General features: G+C 43.1%; 1 protein-coding gene across 1 annotated transcript in view; it reads left to right on the plus strand.

Annotated features, from left to right (window-relative positions):
* Window positions 1–21,774, plus strand: part of SLC12A1 (solute carrier family 12 member 1) — a 222,896-nt gene that overhangs the window by 176,650 nt on the left and 24,472 nt on the right. Inside the window, 2 exon segments of the mRNA XM_030189548.1 lie at window positions 17,191–17,334; window positions 21,405–21,530. Coding sequence (XP_030045408.1) covers window positions 17,191–17,334; window positions 21,405–21,530 — 270 coding nt within the window.

Consider the following 21,774-nt stretch of genomic DNA (forward strand, 5'->3'; position numbering starts at 1 on the left):
AAATGTATCAGAAGGATCCTGGACTGGGGTGAAGGGGAACAAAAAGAGACGGCAGAACCTGGCATCTTCTTTTGGGCTTCTAATTGTACAAGATACAGTAGCCAGAATTTTAACTGGCACTCAGAACAGAGAGCTTTTCTCAATACTTTTTTTTTTACTCTCCATTGGATGCTGCTTGAGAAGCATATTTGGTTTGCTCTTATGTCTCATTATTAAGACTGGTTTCCATTACCCCTACTCACATAAACATCTATGTGTCAGAACATACACATCTAGGTTCAGAAATACCTACACACACGTGAATGTGCTAACACACAAGTGTGTGTATGTGTTATCCACATACATGCCAGGGGCAGACTGAGAGTGATCTGGGCCCCGGGCAGTAAGGATCATTGTGCCCTCCATCCCATCCCACTCAGATAAGTGGTGCTGTTTCAGACCCTTTCTGTTCACTGCCATCCACCTACAAATCATTACTTAATGCAGGACAATGTAGGTGACCCCCCACCTGGAGCGAGAAAAGAGCTTTCAGTCCAAGTGGTAAGAAGAAGGGGAAGGAGAAGCCGAGTCATACTTACAAAATAACATAGAAATATAGTAGATGACGGCAGATAAAGACCTGTACGGTCCATCCAGTCTGCCCAACAAGATAAACTCATAGCATATGGTATGAAGTGTTACATTATATGTATACCTGATCTTGAGCTGTCCCCACCATTTCCAGGGCACAGACCATAGAAGTTTGCTCGGCACTGTCCTTGTTCTCAAACTTCTGAAGTTGTCATCAAAGCCCCTGAAAAACCCCACTCAAGCCCATTCAAATCTATTCAGCCATGATCAGGGCACAGACCATAGAATTCTGCCCAGCACTGGCCTTGCTTCCCAATTACTGGTGTATCCTACATAAGTATGGCCATACTAGGGACAGACCGAAGATCCATCAAGTCCAGCATCCTGTTTCCAACAGTGGCCAATCCAAGTCACAAGTACCTGGCGAGATCCCAAAAAAGTACAAGATATTTTATGCTGCTTATCCTAGAAATAAGCAGTGGATTTTTCCCAAGTCCATTTTAATAATGTTCTATGGACTTTTCTTTTAGGAAGCCATCCAAACCCTTTTTAAACCCCACTAAGCTAACTGCTTTTACTACATTCTCTGGCAACAAATTCCAGAGTTTAAGTACACGTCGAGTGAAGACACATTTTCTCTGATTTGTTTTAAATTTACTACTTTGTAGCTTTATTGTGTGCCCCCTGAGGCCTGGTCCGCTGATACTGGAACTTCCCTCTGCCACGGCATGCCTTTGCAGAAGAAGGAAGTTACATCAGAAGAGGGCGGGCCACAGCAGAGAGAAGTTCTGGAGTCAATGGACCAGACCTCAGGATAGTAAGTATAAACATGGCTTCTCCTTCCCCTTCTTCTTACCACTTGGATTGAAAACTCTATTCTCGCTCCAGGTGGGGGAGGGGGTTTGGAGATGGGAGCCCAGGATGGGGAGAGAAAGAGGGGGGCGTCCTGGTTCCAGATCTGGACCCGGGGACAGAGGGAAGAAAAGGGATGTCAAGCACATGGAACGACTGGCAACCCCCACTGCCTTAGGCCCTCGGTCACTGCCCGGTTGCCCAAATGGTCAGTCCATGTCCATTCCTGCATGTATTTTAGAATAAGCACCACAGTTGCAGATTCTATTCTAAAATACTACTGAAACTGTACAAGTCCTGATTTGTATGTTCATTCTAAAATCTGCCTTTGCATGTGTTACAGAGTTTTATTATGTACTTCACTTTGAGATTCTGGAATCAATAACAAAACAAAAACAAATAACAGAATCAAAAATGAGGCCAGTTTGCCATTAGGGGAAAAAGGCAATTGCCTCAATGCCTCACTGTAGGAGACAGAGGTAGCATATTTGTTTCCAGCTCCTCATTAGGCTGTTGGTCTCCAGCCGGCCTTTCAATTGGCCTGCAGAACTGACGGAAAAAGGGACAAAGGTAGGGACATGCATTTGTTTGAAAATGAAATAAAGCCAACATGCAACAGATTTTTCTGTTTCGTTTTCAAATGAAACGAAGTAAAAATAGGAATGAAATAGTCATTTCATTTTATTTTGTTTTGTTTACCATTGGAGTCCATTCAAAAACAGAAGCATTGCATTTTCTTTTTTTCAACCCAGACAACCTAGAGCCAATGCAGAATGGGGTAGGGAGCAGCCAAGTCTAGCTTACCTCATACTGAAACAGAAAGAGAAGCTACAATAGACAACGTTTTGCAATTACTTATGTGAAAGATTTGGAAGCAATTTTTTTGAAGCTCCTTTCCTTTCGGAGTTCAGGGACTGTCAAAAAGAAGTTTTCAAAAAGAAAAACTATTCAGAGAACAGGTATTGTTTGCCTGCCACAGTTTGTACTTAGGGCTCACTGCTACAACCTGCCAGTCTTAAGTTGTTACTTTTACTGTAGATTCAGATAGAGTATGTAAGAGCACAGCAGAGGAAGTCCTTGCCAGGTTCTTTACGAAAAGTAGACCTTCTGGCAGAGATTATGTCTATGGGGTAAATATTCAACCAGTGGAAATCAGTCTGGTTGATATTCAAAACCATTTGCCTGGCTGGTTAAATGGTACATAGCTGTGATATTCAGAAGGAGATCGCTGGTTAGCGCTTAGTGGATAGCTGGTTATATTATACAATATAACTGGCTATCCGCCAATTTTCAGCATATCACCAGCTAAGTTTTGTGGCCAAACCTCGCTGCATCAATAGCAGGTCTACCTTTGGCCGGTCACGATATTCAATGTTGATCACTGGAAACAGCCTGGTATTGTGACTCTGGGCAAGTCACTTAACCCTCCATTACCCCATGTAAGCCGCATTGAGCCTGCCATGAGTGGGAAAGCGCAGGGTACAAATGTAACAAAAATAAAATAGATACTATTGGAGATTCTACATGGAATGTTGCTACTATTGGAGATTCTACATGGAATGTTGCTATTCCACTAGCAACATTCCATGTAGAAGGCTGCGCAGGCTTCTGTTTCTGTGAGTCTGACGTCCTGCACGTACGTGCAGGACGTCAGACTCACAGAAGCAGAAGCCTGCGCGGCCACATTGGTGATCTGTCTGCAAGGGCTGACTTCTACATGGAATGTTGGTAGTGGAATAGCAACATCCCATGAAGAATCTCAAATAGTAGCAACAGTGGAGGAGTGGCCTAGTGGTTAGGGTGGTGGACTTTGGTCCTGGAGAACTGAGGAACTGAGTTTGATTCCCACTTCAGGCACAGGCAGCTCCTTGTGACTCTGGGCAAGTCACTAAACCCTCCATTGCCCCAGGTACAAATAAGTACCTGTATATGTAAGCCGCATTGAGCCTGCCATGAGTGGGAAAGCGCGGGGTACAAATGTAATAAAAATAAAATATCCAGACTCAGTGCTGACCGTGGGAGGCAGCCTAGCTACCTCCTGTGATCTGAATATCAAGCCCAATATGGTTTTGGCCTCCATGAGCGTTATGCCCCAATATTCAATGCAAAACCATGTCTGGGCACTGCTATTGAATGTCTGGGTTTGTGTGGCAGGCTATCCTTTATCCAGTTGTGTGATATTCAACACTTAAGGGTCCTTTTATGAAGCTGCAGCAAACAGGGGACTGCGCTGGCATTGGCACGTGTTTTTGACATGCACCAAGGTCCCCTTTTACCACAGCGGGTAAAAGGCTACCTAGTGGTTATTGAAGTGGACCCTGATCCTGCAGAACTGGGTTTGATTCCCACTGCAGTTTCTTGTGACTCCAGGTAAGTCACTTAACCCTCCATTGCCCCGGGTACAAAATAAGTACCTGTATATACCTTGTAAACTGCTTTGAATGTAGTTGCAAAAAACACGGAAAAACGGTATATCATGTCCCATTTCCCTATTTGAGATTCTACATGGAATTTTGCTAGTATTTGTGATTCTACATAGAATATTGCTAGTGGAGGAGTAGCCTAGTGGTTAGTGCAGCAGAAGTTTATCCTGGGGAATTGGGTTTGATTCCCACTGCAGCTCCTTGTGACTCTGGGCAAGTCACTTAACCCTCCATTGACCCCATTGGGTATACACCAGAGCTACAAAAATTAAAATATTTTTGCAGCGCTGGAAATGGCATGCACTGGGGGGGGGGGGGGACTACTGCCGGGCTCCTGCGGTAGCTCAGTGGTACTTCCCTGTTAGCAAGTGGTAAGTCTGCGTTGGGCTTACCACCGCTTCATAAAAGGGCCCCCTAACTTTGTAAGTGAACTGGACTAATCAGATTGCATAAAACTCAGTCTTATCTTTATTCAGTTTCACTTGGGTAGTTCAATGCTGACTCTGCTCCGGGATCACGCACAAAATAGTCAGCCAGGATTTTAGCAGTTAATGTTGATATTCAGCGGCACTAACCAGTTAAATGCCACTGAATATTAGCAGCTAGCTCCATACAGGCGATTTAACCGGGCAGGAGGCTCTCCTGCCTGGTTAAATTGCTTTGAATATCGATTCCTGCATTTAATACATTGTGAGAGCTTGCTTGTGCTCTTTTCCCCGGATTCTATGTAGCGCGACTTATGTTGTGTGTGCAAATCCAGTCATGTTCTCATTTGTGAGTCCAACTGAATTAGTTAACAAGCCAATCAGCGCTGATAATTGCCACTTAGCAAGCAATTATTGACGCTAACTGGCATTATTTAGTATTTACACGTAGAACTGTCTAAACACATTCTGCAACATGCGAATAAATTCTAAGTCACATAGTTGGAAAGGGGGCATGGCTATGGGTGTGTCATGGGCGTTTCTCAAATCTATGGCATAGTTATATAATACACCCGGTCCATGCCTAATTTAGGCAGCCAAGTGTCACTTGGTGTAGCTGCCCATGACTAAATTTAATTCCACAGATGTGCGCTCGGCATGTTCTATAAACTGCATGGAAATTTAGGCCTATTCTATAAAGTACACCTAAATTTAGGTGGACTTTAGAGAATACACCTAGGTATATTTTTTTTCAGGTGCCATATATAGAATCTAGCCCTCTGCGTGTAAAAGTGATAGTGAAGGGACTAAACTTTCAGCTAGAATCAATGAATACAGAGTTAGCATCAGCAGTACACTACTTTTTTTATATAAACAGGACTGTGTGTGCCTATGTGTGTTCACCAAGGAGGTTTTATGACAGGAGACAGCATGATGTCACAAAGTTGAAGCAATTCTTCCCCACACAGCCGCCATATTGGTGAATCCTAAACAAACTATCAGCTGCATCCTTAAATCTTTCCTTCCCACTCTTCCCTCTTGTGCTGTCACAGTTGTCAGCATATTTTTATTCACTCTGTTATAGAAATATGCCGGCTTGTGCAGCATACAGATATACACAGAAGAACTGTCAGAGTGGAATTACCTTTCATCGGTTAGAGTTGTAATGCAATAAGGCAACGATCAGAAGCGGAGGAATATCAGGGTACATAGGAAGAGAAAAAAGCAAAATTATGCCACTGTGTAGGTTTTGTTCCGGACAGCCCAGGAGGTTTAATAACAACTCTGTTGTCTATTAAACTTCCTTGCGGGCAGCAGGCAAACATCTCATGTCTTCCTATGACAGCGGTTGGGCGGATGATTGTGCTCTGACACAATTCCACAATTTAGCACGGGTCAATCTTTCCTTTGGACCTGACGTTGATGGGCACAACACTCACTGCTCCCAACAGGCGAAAACCATGCACCCCAGTCACCTCCATGGAAAGGATCAGGCAGCTCACACAAAACCTCAACTGGAACCTCACCCTTACTTTCCTGCAGCAACTCAGGAGTAGTATGTGCTGGAAGAGCATATGGGAAGCTGTCAAATTAAAAAAAAAAAAAAAACTCCACACAGTCATAAGCATTTGCTATTTTTTTAAAAATAGAAATAACATAGTAACATAGTAGATGACGGCAGAAAAAGACCTGCATGGTCCATCGAGTCTGCCCAACAAGATAAACTCATATGTGCTACTTTTTGTGTATACCTTACCTTGATTTGTACCTGTCCTTTTCAGGGCACAGACCGTGTAAGTCTGCCCAACACTATCCCCGCCCAGTGGCGTCGTGAGGGCAGCTGACACCCGGGGCGGGTCGCCGCTGCGCACCCCCCCGGGTGCAGCGCGACGCACCCTCCCCCCTCCGTAGCGCAACACCCCTCCCGCCCGCAAAAACATACCTGGAAGGCGGTGAGGGGCGGGTGGGCGGGCCAATCCGCCGAGAGCACGCCGCTGGGGGGGTGTCGGTGCCTCGCTGGTTCCTTGCTCGCTCTGCCCCGGAACAGGAAGTAACCTGTTCTGGGGCAGAGAGAGCAAGGAACCAGCGAGGCGCCGACACCCCCCAGTGGCTTGCACCCGGGGCGGACCGCCCCACCGCCCCCCCTTCCTACGCCACTGTCCCCGCCTCCCAACCACCAGCCCCCTCCTCCCACCACCGGCTCTGGCGCAGACCGTATAAGTCTGCCCAGCACTATCCCCGCCTCCCGCCACCGGCTCTGCCACCCAATCTTGGCTAAGCTCCTTAGGATCCATTCCTTTATTGATGACAATAAATATCTTTATTGTCATCATAAACAAAAATAAATGCATAGAGCAGTGACGATCCTAGGTCGGCTGCCACCTGGGGCGGATCGCCGGTGCGTACCCCCCCCCCCCCCCCCCGGGTGTAGTGCATCCCCCCTCCTGGTGCAATGACACCCCTCCCAGCGCATCAACCCCCCCTCCCCCAAGTGCATTCTTGGCTGCTGGGAGCAGCTGCGCGGCTCCCTGCTCCCTCTGCCCCGGAACAGGAAGTAACCTGTTCCAGGGCAGAGGGAGCAGGGAACCCGCTGAGCCGACAGGCGCGCGGCTGCTCTCTGCACCCCTCCAGCGGCATGCACCCGGGGCGGACCGCCCCCACCGCCCCGCCCTTGGTACGCCGCTGGCATAGAGAGCAGCACTGAAATCCACAATACAGCACTGCAAATAACAAAGCAAGCTGTGGAGTACTGACAAAAAACATTTTGAATATATCCCTCCCCCCCCCCCTTCACAGAGCCCTCAAAAACTCCCCAACTCCCTTACATCCCCACCCCATCCACTCCTAACAGAAAAAAAAATGCAAAACCAAGGAGGTTTACTAAAACAATATAAACCTCACGTTTGCTATTGTTTTCAGTAGCGTCTGTGAATGTTTGGGGTCATTCAATATGGTAGCAAGCTCCGCCCACTGGCTTCAGCCCACAGAATGGGCTGTATCTTGTCATTAGACTTCATTGATGTTCACTGACTGAACCAAGTGTTTACTGTAATACTATAAACCCTTGGACCCCACTCACCAGTGACCCTTTTTCTTTTTTTTTTTTTTTTATTTCTTTATTTATAATTTTAAATTTTTATACATTCAAGGATAAACCTTGTACAGAAATTCAGGTAGAAATCAATATCATATTATCCCAGAAAATTTCACATTATCCTAATTTTCATTAAGAATATTTAACAGAAATGGAATAATTAAGAAAATTATAAAATGTGGAATTATGAAAATTATAACCTTTCTTAGACCTCAATTAAGGCAAAAGGGGGAGAAAAAAAAGAATTAGAGAAGATTATATAAGCAATTTACGAAATAAAAATATAGGAATTCAGGCTACATATCCTCCAGTTATTTTCATTTCACTTGTTTCGTCTCTACAAACAATTTCAGTTGTTCCGGTGTAAAAAAGATGTATTTAGTTTGTCCCAATTTCACCACACATTTGCATGGGTAAGCAAGGAAAAAGGAAGCTCCTATATCTATAGTCTTTTGTTTTAACGTCAGAAATAATTTCCTTTTTTGTTGTGTAGCTTTGGTGATATCTGGGTAAATCCATATTTTGGAACCATGAAAATGAGCATTCATATTTCTGAAGTAAAACTTTAAAATGGCGTTGTAATCTTGCTCAAATACCAGGGATATAATCACTGTGACTCTGTTGGTTATAATTTCTGTAGATTGTTCCAATATATCAGAAATATTTTGTAAGTTCAAGTTACCTTCTTCAGGACCTTGCATTCCTTCTCTGTTCTTAGGAATATAATATATTTTGTTTAGCGGGGGTATACCCTCAGGAGAGAAATGAAGAATTTCTATTAGGTATTTCTTAAAGGTATCAAGTAGGGTTATCCCCGCTAGCAGTGGGAAATTTAAGAGTCGGAGATTAAGGCGCCGATTAAAATTTTCAATTTGCTCAATTTTTTGCCTCATATTTGTTGAATCTTTCACCGTTGTATTTTTAAAGGCATTCAATACTTCAACCTCTTTCTGTAACGATTTTACTTGTATAGTTATGTCTTCTTTGACAGAGTCTACAGTCTGTTTTAGTTCCACAAACTTAGTATTTAAAGTTAGTACATCACCTGCAGTCTGCTGAGTTGTTGTGGTGATTTGGTCCAAAATCACCTTCAATGTTTGTAGAGTCACCTCCGAAGTTTGTGCCATAGGGTTTGAATTCCCCATGGCTCCTCGAGTCGACAGTTGTGCTCCTGGGTCCCCACTGGAAACTCCTTTCGGCCCGACTTCCGAGTCGTCGGGGTTTCCCGCCAGGGGCACCTTCGACATCGGACTAGGTGGGATCTGTGAGGGCGATGGCGGTGATAGGGAGATTTCCTCTCCCAGTGGGGCTACCGCTTCTCCGGATTTCCCCACAACGGGATCCTCTCCCCGTGTTCTGGAGGTACCGGGGAAAAAACGCTCCAATGAAGTTTGACCCGATACGGGAGTTGAGGTAGGTGGAGGCACTACCCGCAAAACACCCTTGCGCTTATGGGGCATTGTAAAGCAGGAAAAATAGAAGTTGTTCGGCACAGCTTTCATGGAGCGTTTTCATGTCCACCCGGTGTAGCGGCCATCTTGAATTTTCTCCCTGAAGCCACTTTTAGCTTGGCTGTCTTTTTTTTTTTTCCTGAAGTCCCATCAAGTTGAGAGAGATGTGAGGATGGGAGTGCACAGATGGCTTCAGAAAGGATGTCTGTGCTAGCAAAAACTGTGGTGGCCAATTCTATCAGCAGTGGCAAAGGTGGTTGTGGTTATAGGATTAGCAAATCAAACATGAATAGAAATGATAAGTAGTAGTAGTAGTAAGTAGTATGAGGGAGAAATGAGGAGCTGGGCATTTGAAGGGTTGGCTGAAAAGCAGTAAGAACAGTCATCTGTCTCCATCTCCACTGTCGTTATAGTACAGGGCCAGGAGGAGGCACACAAAGGAAAGTACCAGCAGAAATCACCCTGGCCAAGGCAATAGCACCACAAGTCTTCATATGTATCTAACTAGAGTTTTCTCTTAACCTCTCTTATTCTGTCATTGCAAGAATTCCTCAGTAGCACAGGTGCTTTGGAACCTGGCATGTATAGATGTCATTCTGTGATGGCTGGAATTCTCTCCCCCTGCCTTTTTCTGCACCCCCATCCCTAACAGTCCAAGGAATAGAAAGCAGGTCCTAGAATTGGTCTGCTGTGGTGGAGGTTGTGAGGAGGAAGGGACACAAGCTAAACCAGGTCTGGCCATGACACTTCTGTGAATTCATACACTTGAAATTAGTTTTTACCCAATAAAGGATTTGTTATTTTTTTTTTATGCCACTCATCTCTCATGGTGAGCACTTCATTTCTCTTAGGGTTCCTATCCTATGTTATAGAATTCTGGAATGTGTTATGATATTTTCTAAAAATAAAGAAAGCAGCAATGTCCTGGGTACAAGATGAAAGCTAGAATAGAACAAGAATGTCTCTGCATGGCATCATCTGGCTCCCTATACTACAGGAAATAACATTGTGGTCTTTTTTTTTTTTTACATTTTATTCTAGCACATTGTTAACTAAAACTCATTCCATCTAGTACTGAATTCTAATAGTGATTAACATCAATCCTATTAAAGAAAGCCATCATGGAACAATATTAGAGTCTAATTATGAAAGAAATATTAGCTATCTTGAATGTCAGCATGCATGATAGAGGTTGATGTCAGTCAGCTTTACTGTGCTAGATGTCTTTTTATAGGTAATTTAGTAGACAAGGAAGATTAGCTTTGTATTATCTCTCACACTGGTACAATGATATGGAACTTTCCCAATGAGAAACTTTAGCATACTTCACTGCTTAGATCATATCACACTAACTAATATTTTATTATACTAGATCCAAGCATGTTATTTTCTAGAAGTTCGCTAGCTTTCCTCAGAAAAAAAGCATATTAGATATTGTGTGGCAGATATTTTAAATCATGTTACAAAATTGTTTAGCTAAAACACATGCAGGTAATGCAAGCATTAAGGATAATATTATAACAGATTGCCTAGATGCGAAGACCAGGTAGGTGCCTATTTCAAGCTTGTTTGATAAAGACACAGAGGATGCTTATGTGTCTGTATAAAATTACGCTATCAAATCTACAGAAAGCATGACTAAAAAATGCCATGGTCATTTTTGCCTTGGAAGCAGGTATAAATGTTCACACATATGTGCAAACACTCAGGTTAATATTCAGCTGGTGGCAGTCAGTGTTTATTTGGCCACCATGAGCATTATCCCTGGATAATCAATGCCAGGCCATGTCTGGGCAGTGGCAATGAAAATCCAGGCATAGGTGGCGAGCTAACACTTATACAGTTAAGTGCAATATTGAGGTGCACTGGGTATTTCCCTGTCCCTGGAGGGCTACAATCTAAGTTTGTACCTGAGGCAATGGAGAGTTAAGTGACTTGCCCAAGATCACAAGAAGCAGAAGTGGGATATGAACCAAGCACCTTGGGTTGACACTAGGCCAGTCCACCACTCCAGTAATTTATGAAATTACTTTAAGCAGTTAAGCACTGAATATCAGCACATAACCACTTAAGTGCTGGCTCTGCCCCTGGATGGCCCTCAAATTAGCAGGTTCTGGCTTAGGCACTAACCATGGATATTTAGCGGCACTAACCGGTTAAGTGCTGCTGAAGATCCATGGTTAGTCCTGGATGCTCAATGCCTAAGGAATGGCCTCATGGTTAGTGCAGTGGGCTTTGATCCTGGCAACCTGGGTTCAATTCCCACTGCAGCTCCTTATAGCCATGGGCAAGTCACTTAACCTACATTGCCCCAGGTACAAAAACCTTAGATTATAAACTCTCTAGGGACAGAGAAAGTGCCTGCATATAATGTGTACAGTGCTGCATATGTCTAGTAGTGCTATATAAATGATTAGTGATAGTAGGGCTTAGGGCTATTTCCAGTGACTGTTAAACAGATCTGGTTTGGCACTGAATATCCACACCTAACTGGCTATATTGTGCAATATAGCCAGTTAGCAGCTAAGCAAAGATATTCAGCAGGAGGTAACCAGTTATCTCCCACTGAATATCTGCAGTTAGGTGCAGCTCCTTGTGACTCTGGGCAAGTCACTTAACCCTCCATTGCCCCTGGTACAAAATAAGTACCTGAATATATGTAAACCGCTTTGAATGTAGTTGCAAAAACCTCAGAAAGGCGGTATATCAAGTCTCATTTTCCTTTCCCTAAAATACTACTACTTATCACTTCTATAGCGCTACAATGCATACGCAGCGCTGTACACCATACATGAAAAGACAGTCCCTGCTCAAAGAGCTCACAATCTAAACAGGACAGGCAAACAGACAGAACAACTAAGAGGTAAGGGAATTAAAGAGGTGGAGATGAAGGGTACAGGGGAAGTGAGTAGTGGTTAGGAGTCAAAAGCAGTGTTAAAAAGGTGGGCTTTTAGCCTGGATTTGAAAATGACCAAAGACGGGGCTAGACGTACAGGCTCGGGAAGTCTATTCCAGGCGTGAGGTGCAGTGAGATGAAAGGAACGGAGTCTGGAATTAGCAGTAGAGAAGAAGGGGATAGACAAGAGAGATTTATCCACAGACCGGAGTACCCGAGGGGAGGGGGGGAGTAGGGAGAGACAAGAGTGGAGAGGTACTGGGGAGCGGTAGAGTGAATGCACTTAAAATGCCATTTAACCATCAAGGAGCCATTCCAGAATGGTTAAATAGATTTGAATATCAGTCCCTGTGACATCACTAGTGAGGTTTGTGGTTTGCTGTTAGGCATTGGTGGAATGAGGCATTATGACATCACACTATCAGCTCTGGTTATCAGAGAATGAAACTGTTCATGGGAGGGGGGGAAGTTATCAATGTGGACTACTATTCAGATGTGTTATTTTACCATTAGCTTGCGCTATTTTTGCACAGGTCCCATTTTATGCAATGAAAGGTAGTTATTAATAACTGGGGTTAACACTAAAATAATACATCTGAATGGTGTCCCATGTTAATAAAGTTCCTCTCTTAATTAAAAAAGAAAGAAACATCAAAATCACTGCTCAATGTAATAACGGGTTAGCTCTTAGGCACTGGTGGAATGAGGCATTATGAAATCACAATATCAGCTCTGGTTACCAGAGACTGAGGGCATTGTTATCATATGGGCTAACTTTGCTATTTCAGCACAGTCCCATTTTATGCAATGAGACCTAGTTACTAATAACTGGGGTTAACAATGAAATTACTCATCTTAATGGTAGCCCACATTGATAACTTCCTCCATAAGATGTGTTATTTTACCATTATCTTGTGCTATTTATACGAGACTTATTTACCAATAACTGGGTTTAACAGTAAAATAACACGTCTTAACAGTAGCCCACATTAAATAACTACCCCCTCCCCTTAAGCGCTAAGATTATAGTATTAGCGGTACAGTGTTGGGGAAATGTTCCCTGTACCTTTTAAGTAATGTACTGTAATACTAACTATTGTAATTTGGTCACTATGGCTCACTGTCTGACAAGTGAAGAATGCAGGGAAGGGGCTGTGAAAGTGGCTACAGTAGAGGTGGCCTAGGCTGCCATTCCAGCACTAAGGTGTGAGACTTCCTGTGTATATCAGATGTTTAGCATATTGACCTGGCTAAGGTAAGGAGAAGTAGCCTAATGGTTAAAGCAATGGGCTGAAAAACAGGGAAGCCCACTTCAAATCCCTGTAGCTTCTTGTATCTTGGGCAAGTTACTCTCCCCCCTGATCCTACAATGGGGCACCTGCATTTATGTGTCCCATGCATGAGAATTTGCACAGTACTAGTACTTATGCCTGTAAGTGCTAGCAGGACGCCTATGTACTATTTTGTAGAGATGTGTGCAAGTAGCATAGCATGTAAATGCAAGGGGGGGGGGGGGGGGAGTGCACGTGAGCAGGCAATGGACAGGGGATTACCCTTACACAAGTACCTTACAGAATTGTGCACACCCATGCCACATTTACATGAGCACAGTCATGCCAGGTTAACTGCTGGCACATAAATATAAGGCGCTCCGAAGCCAGGTTACTTTACTATCCTATAATGGAATATGGGTGTCCAGACGCTGTTATAAAACAGAATCAGGGCACTTAAATGGCGGTGCCCAGTTATAGAAGTGCCTTCTTTACCCTCTATTGCCTCAGTTACAAAGTAAGATTGTAACCTTTCTGGGGAGAGAAAAATACATCCTGTATCTGAATATAATTCACCTTGAGTTACAACTGACAAAGGTTGTGAGCTAAATCTCTTCATTTCCCTTTATAATAAACAGTAACTAAAACAGGGTTGAACATTTATGCTACTAATGAAGAGTTTAGTATTATTCCCTTGATTCTATAAAGTTCCCCGAAAATTGTGCATGCAAATTTAGGTGTGGTCACGATTGTGCACACAATTTAATAAAATAACAAGCCAATTAGTGCCAACAATTGACTTTTTAACAAGCAATTGTTGGCACAAATTAGATTTAATTAGAGATTATGCATGTAAAGTTAGGTGTGGGATCCATGCCTAAAATTTGCCCATGGCCTGGAATAGGGGATATGGAAATGAGAGGGTCTTGGGCATTTCAGGGCAGATTGGGGGTATAGTTTTCAATAGCACACATAATTATGGAATAAAAGTGCTCCGTGTGTAAATGTAGGTGTCAGCATTTGACTACGTTTTCCTTGGTGCAAATGGCAGTGCCTAAATGCACACCAGTTATTTCTTCCTTCACCTTGAAATGCATACTATGAATCCACAAGACATTTCACTTTTTGGCCCCGTGCCTATAGAATTTGTTACCTCATGATGTTCACTGCTTATTATCCTTTCCTTCTTTAAAAAAAGCCTTGAAAACACATGTGTTTGCACAGGTTTTTTCCATTATTTGATGAAAATTAATAGACACTTCAGCTTGCAAGGCAGATGACAGTGTTTATATACAAATGGCGCACTTTTCTAACTTATTTTAGTCTGTACACCACTCTAACCTATTTTGGAAGGGCGGTATAGCAAGTGTTTTAAATAAACAAGAAGCAATACATTTACATGCAACCTGTCCGCTTAAGCGTATATTCTATAAACTGCCCAAACCTTTGGTGCAACTTATAGAATTCCGCATAACCGTTTTTGTTTTTCAGTACAGATTTTTTTAGGTGCCATTTATAGATTCTAGCCCTATAGTCTTTGCATTTTAAAATCTCTAGCTTTCATCATTCAGCAGCTAATTCAGAACAACCCCATTTTTCCTCCAGTCACCAAAGGGTAATTCTAATAACCAGGTGCCTATATTTTGGTGCCTACTTTCCTTTATAGAATACTGGCATAGCTGGAAATATGTGCGTATCTCTCCCATCCCATTTTAAGTATATGCTCTGGTGAATCCTCCTCCACTTCTACCCCACTATTAGTTGGTGTACCTCAGGACTGTGTCTTGGAACCTCTTCTTTTCTCCAACTATACTTCTTCCCTTGGTGCTCTGATCTCCTCCCGTGGTTTTCAGTAACACCTTTATGCTAATGATTCCCAGATCTACCTGTCCACACCAGGGGCGTATCTGCGTGGGGCCTCAGGGGCCTGGGCCCCCACAGATTTTGCCCTGGACCCCCCTACCGCCATCAACCCTCCCCCGCTGCCGTTCTTACTTTTGCTGGCGGGGGACCCCAACCCCCGCCAGCCGAGGTCTGCTTCCACCTGCCGCTGCCGTAAAAACTTCTTCTTCAGCCGGCGGGGGACCCCAAACCCCCGCCAGCCGCCCCACGGTGTTTAAAATTCATCTTCGGCCTCCGTGGCCGTGCTGCTGTGATAGGCGCTGTTGAAATCCACTTCGGAGTCTGACGTCGCAGCACGTACAACGTACAACGACGTCAGACTCCGAAGTGGATTTCAACAGCGCCTATCACAGCAGCACGGCCACGGAGGCCGAAGATGAATTTTAAACACCGCGGGGCGGCTGGCGGGGGTTTGGGGTCCCCCGCCGGCTGAAGAAGAAGTTTTTGCGGCAGGTGGAAGCAGACCTCGGCTGGCGGGGGTTGGGGTCCCCCGCCAGCAAAAGTAAGAACGGCAGCGGGGGAGGGTTGGCGGCGGGAGGGGGGTGGAGAGAGTCATTGGTGGCGGTGGGGGCTCGGCGGCGGCGGCGGCGGGGGGGGGGGCTAAAATGTGCCCCCTCCCTCTGGCTCTGGCCCCCCCTACCGCCGGAGTCCAGATACGCCCCTGGTCCACACCAGAAATTTCAGGAGGAATCCAGGCCCAATATCAGCCTGCCTGTCTGACATTGCTGCCTGGATGTCTCACTTCCATCTGAAACTAAATATGACCAAGACTGAGCTTATCTTTCTCCCTAAACTCACCTGTCCTCTCCCCCATTCTCTATATCTGTGGATAACACTCTCATCCTCCCTGTCTCATCAGCTCGTAACCTTGGGGTCATCTTTGTCTCCTTTCTCTCTCTTTCTCTGCATATATCCAACAGACTGCTAAAACTTGTTGTTTCTTTCTCGATAATATCACCAAAATTTGTCTCTTCCTTTCTGAGCACACTACCAAAACCCTTATCCACACTCCTATCATCTCTCACTTAGACTACCGCAATTTGCTTCTCACAGGTCTCCCACTAAGCCATCTCTCCCCTTCAATCCATTCAAAATCTTGCTGCACATCTTATATTCTGTCAGTGTCGCTATGCTCATATTAGCCCTCTCCTCAAGTCACTTCAGTGGCTCCCTATCCGTTTCCGCACACAGCTCAAACTCCTCTTATTAACTTACAATAAATTCATGCTGCTGTTCCTCAGTACCTCTCCACTCTTATCTCTCCCTACACTACTCTCCAGGAACTCTGTTCATGGGGTAAATCTCTCTTATCTGTACCCTTCTCCTCCACTACCAACTCCAGACTCTGTTCCTTTTATCTTGTTGCACCATACACCTGGAATAGACTTCCTGAGTCAGTGCGTCAAGCTTCATCTCTGGCCATCTTCAAATCTAGGCTAAAAGGTCCACCTTTTTGAGGCTGCTTTTAACTCCTATCCCCTATTCACTTGTTCAGTACACATGTCTGTTTTATTTCCAGTTTAAGTAATTCGGTTTGTCTGTCCTGATTAGATTGTAAGCTCTTTCAAGAAGGGACTGTCTCTTACATGTTCAAGTGTACAGCACTGAGTACATCTAGTAGCGCTATAGAAATGATAAGTATTAAGTAGTAGTAGGCGTGAGCATGTACACCAGCTATAGATCTGGCATCTTCATGCCAGAGCTACACACATAACTCACACATGTGTGAGTCCTGCCTGTGCCCCGCCCACACTCCACCTATATGTACACCTGCCTGTAATGTACGCATGCATAATGTAAGATACATCCATACTTACAGAATATTACAGGGGTGGTCAACCTTAGTTCTCAAGGGCCAAAATCCAGTTGGGGTTTCGGGTGTTCCCCAATGAATATATATCAGATCTATTTACATACAAAGGAGGCAGTGCATGCAAACAGATCTTATGCATATTGATTGAGGAAATCCTGAAAACCCAATTGGGTTGTGGCCCTCGAGGACCAAGATTGTCCACCCCTGGAATAGCACTTACATGGGCTATTTGCATTTAAATGTGTATTTATGCCATTATTCTAATTATTTAGCTCCTATTTTTATAGAATTACTCCCCAAACTGTTTTCTAACTCAAAAAAACAGCACACACATCCCCATGTCATACAGCTGCTTCCTCTAGGGGGCATAAAAATCTAACTTCCTGATTAGGGCCCAAAAAGACTTCCTCATGGCAAAAGAAAATAGAGATCTTTGAGACTGTGAGCTAAATCTATAGATAACCATGTCAATATTGCTGTTATTTATTAACAGATGAACTAGAAAAGCTGGAGCAGGAGAGATTGGCACTGGAGGCTACTATTAAAGATAATGAATTTGAAGAAGGGAATCGTGGTATCCGTGGCTTCTTTAGAAAGACTAAAAAGATTAATATTTCAAAACAAGCATCCAAAAAAGGTATGTCTTTAAATAAGATCATAAACCTTATGGCAGCAACCTAGAAAATTGTCCTAAGATTCCTGGACTTTTTCCTGAGTTCTCTTAAGCAGTCCTTTACCCTCTGCTGGCTGACAGTAAACAACACATCTACCCCCAAATGCTATATAGGTTGCCCAGAATTAGGCATGTAATTTTGGGCACAGATCACAGATATGCACATAAAGTAATTTACTAAATTGGTGATATCAATAATTGGTCTTAACAAGCTTTAATTTGCACTAATTACTGGTTATGTGCGTATCAGGTCTGCCACCCTATTCTAAAGCCTGTGTGCCTAATTCATCGCAAGCATATTGCCAAAGGGGGTGTGGCCAAGGGAGGGGCACAGTTGGGTCATGGGTGTTTCCAGGATTTAGGGGCAGAGTTATAGAATACTTTCATTTGTGTACCGTAGTTAGACATAAGCATTTGGCAGACATAAATGCTCACACTTAAAGTTAGGTGTGAAAACGACTTAAGCTATTCTATAAACACATTTCTATGCAGAACTGCCTTTATAGAATTTGTGCTTAATGCTCTTCATCCTGGCACCTAACATTAGGTGTCTTATACAGAATTTCCCACTTATTCTATCAGATCTGCAGGGCACAAGGCTGGATTCCCCATGACACAGTGAGGACAGCTGATTACGGATGCCAGTTTGCAAGCTGCACCTCCTCCTCTATCTTAGTGGCATCTCCTTCTCAACCCTGTCCTCAGGACACACTCAGCCAGCCAGGTTTTCAGGATATGCATGAGGCAGATCTGAATACAGTGCAGGTAGTACATTCAAATTTATCTCATGCATATTCTTTGCAGTTATCCTGAAAACTTGACTGACTGGGTATGTCCCAAGGACCGGTTTGGGAAATTCTGTTCTAAGCATTTCTCATCCTGAACATCAGCATCCTCTCTGACCAGAAATGCACAGGCATAGGCTAGTGGTAGTTTCTGTGGAATTGCCACTGGGCTTTTTGTACCTTTAAGGGGGGGGGGGGGGGGGGGGAGAGAGAGGTCTGGCAGAACTCTGCTGCAGACTGAGAGGCCCTTGAGAATGACACCCACCCCAGAAAGCAGGAGGTACCACTTTCACTTCAAAGGTTTCTTGGTAGGGGGAGGGGAGACTCTCTCAGTCACCACATTCACAAAGAGAATTCCTCAATCACCTAGGGGCACCAGAGAGATAAATCTACTACAGAAAACATGGTATTTTTTGTATTGAATTGCGTAGGTTGCTTTTTCCAGATGTCGGCCCATCAGTTCTGAAACAATTTTAACCATATTATAATTTTTCATTTTGAAATGTTTGTATGCAATTCATAATAGTAATTAAAACAGATCACATAGAGCTTCTCAGTTGGTTAATTCATAACCCACATGTTAATCAGACATTTCAGTGCCATTTTAACACAAGGAGAGTGTAAATAGTGTCTGTTACCTGCACTCTTCAATCATGCTACACAGCAATAATGATCTCAAACGTCAGGGAGTGACAGTTGTTAATGCCCTTACCATCTGTTATTGTTACTTAAATCAAAACAATTGAGGGAGATAACTTTTGTGATTGTCTCATGAACAGTATAAAATACCTTCATTTAAAAGCAATTGCATCAAGTAGATCCTATTATAAACATTCTCAACATTTGACAAGCCTTCCTTTCTCTTCTGTACTCTACTAGCTAAAAAAATGTTAAACTGATAAATTGTGTATCTTATTCCAATAAGTATTTGAAAGGTGGAGTTCCACATGGTCATTTTATGAAGATGAGCTGCTTTATTGAGGTTATGTACAATTACAAATTACAGACAAAGACATAGAACAGAACCTATCTGAAAAATTATACAGGCACCTGGAAAAATAATATAATTATCCATACGCACGCATGGAGGAGAAGCCTATGTAAAGGGACAGCAGGCACGAGGTAAATTAGAACCCAGCGCTGCAGAGGAGAGGTAAATGGAAGCAATAACAAGGAAGATACAGGGAACAATAATTAAACTCTGCAGTCAGCACCATTTTTCAAACCCAGCTTCAGCGTTTAAATAAAATCCGGATATTCAGTGCACTCACTATATAGTGAGTGGTGCTGAATATTCAGATAGAGTGGCCAGTGCTAGTGTTATCTGGGAAAAGGTGATATTCAAATAAAGTTGAGACAGCAATTGTGCCACCATCTGGACAGCGTTGGCTTCCATCTAGCTCCATTCTGTACCGTCCCAGTGTGATCCGGATAGTGCCAGGTTGGTCTGTAGTAATTTTCAATGGCATTATCCAGATTGTGCTCTATTGTGCAATTTAGATAGCAACTGAAAGCATATATATGTTTACTCAAGCATTTGTTGACATCCAGATCTATATTACATTTAAAGTGACTGCTGGGATGGATGATCCTATGTTTAACTGCTGCATGTACACATTATTTTTGTATCCGTGGCTAATAGATTAATTTTATGTTAAGAATGATTTTGTTGTGTACAGTGTGTTCTCGCTATCTGCACATTCGGTATTCCTATTTCGCAAACCATGAAGGTGTAAATACAGGACTCAATTCGCTATTCATGCTGCTGTGTTCATGTATTTGCAGACATGTGCATTTCAAAACAGCCTTACTTCCTTCCACTTTTGCTTTGCATTTTTCCTGTTATTAGAACGTTAATTGGGCAGCCTAGTTATAGTTCAGAAAAATCCAGCTGCATGTGTTTAAGTGCTGTCCCATTCAGGAACTGAGCCCTTCATTTCCGATAGCATAAATCATTCACTTTCTGCGGTTTCATGGAAATATAGATATAGCTGAAATCTAACCCCTATTTTCCTATTTTGGTATTCGCAAATTTGCAGTTCATGACGCCGCAAATAGCGAGAACAGACTATGTTCCTTTGGAAACTGCCTAGAATGATGAGATAAAGCAGTCTATAAAGTTTTAAAATAAATAAATAAAGGCCCCTTTTACCAAGCTGCGGCAAAAGGGGGCCTGTGCTGGCATTGGCACAGTCTTTGATGCGCACTGAGGCCCCCTTTTACCGCAGTGGGTGAAAGGTTGGTCTTTCTTTTTTTTCAGGAAATGGCTGTGCAGCAAGTGAATCACTTGCCGTGCAGCCATTTCAGTAGGGAGCCCTTACCACCACCCATTCAGGTGGCGGTAAGGGCTCCCATGCTAACCTGGCGGTAACCAGGCAGTGCACAGCACTGCCCAGTAACCGCCAGGTACACACCAGCGCTACAAAAATAAATATATTTTTATAGTGCTGAATATGACGGTGCACTGGGGTGGGAACTACTGCCAAGCTGCTGCAGTGGCCCTGCGGTACTTCCTTTTTAGCGAGCAGTAAGCCTGCATTGGGCTTACTGCCGCTTTGTAAAAGGGGCCCTAAGTAAATAGTATTGCACAATATCAATGGATAGGCCCAACCAGTGGTGCTTATCTGGACAGTGGGTGCTATACTAATTTAATTTAATTTGACATTTATAATCCACTGTTCCAGAAGTTTCTCCCAACTCAAAGTGGAAAACATAGATTAAACAAATACAATTAAAAATACAACTTTTAAATAAATATAGCTAACAAAATACATGTATAGAAAGAAAGAAAGAAAGAAAGAAAGACAACAAAACTGGCAGAATACAAAGTAACATAGCAAATGATGGCAGATAAAGACCAGCATGGTCTATCCAGCCTGCCCAGAAAGGTTACCTGTGTGGTCATACCATAACTAATAAGATAGGAAGTCACTTTTCATTCCTAAAATACAACAAAAGAGAATACAAAATAGTTTTTTTTTTGGAAAAGAATCATAAAAAGAATAATATGAAGAGGAGAACATACAGCAAATTCATTATTCAGATTATATTGTGAAGGAAACACAATACTTCAGATTTAAAAGGCTCTTATATAATGATCAAACAACTCAATTCTCATTTTAAAAAAACCCCCAAAAAACACATAACGCTTCCATGAGACTTTTTTGATTTCTCAGAATAGATTTATTGAAAAGTTAGTTTGCATAAATTATCAAAGAAAAATAAGATCAATATGACATTTCTTTGCAGGCCCTAACACAATTCCATCAATGCATGTGGGCGAGTTCAATCAGAGACTTGTGGAAGCGAGCACTCAATTTAAGAGGAAGCAAAGCAAAGGCACCATTGATGTGTGGTGGCTGTTTGATGATGGAGGTAGGAGAGGCGAAGTCGAGAGCACAGTGTATCTGTACTGCCAAATGTTATACATCAAGGGACATCATGCAGAAATAAAAGCATTTGCAAATATGTGGCTAGGAGGGGCCTTTTACACAAATATAATACTTGAAGTAGCCTAGTACATCTATTGTTTCACTCCACAATACTGTATGGGTGACTTTGTTCTGAACAGAGCCAGGAATGAAATCTCTTTATGCCATTCTTATATTATATCAAAAGA

Source organism: Microcaecilia unicolor, chromosome 1, assembly GCF_901765095.1.
Source record: "Microcaecilia unicolor chromosome 1, aMicUni1.1, whole genome shotgun sequence".
Classification (NCBI taxonomy): Eukaryota; Metazoa; Chordata; class Amphibia; order Gymnophiona; family Siphonopidae; genus Microcaecilia; species Microcaecilia unicolor.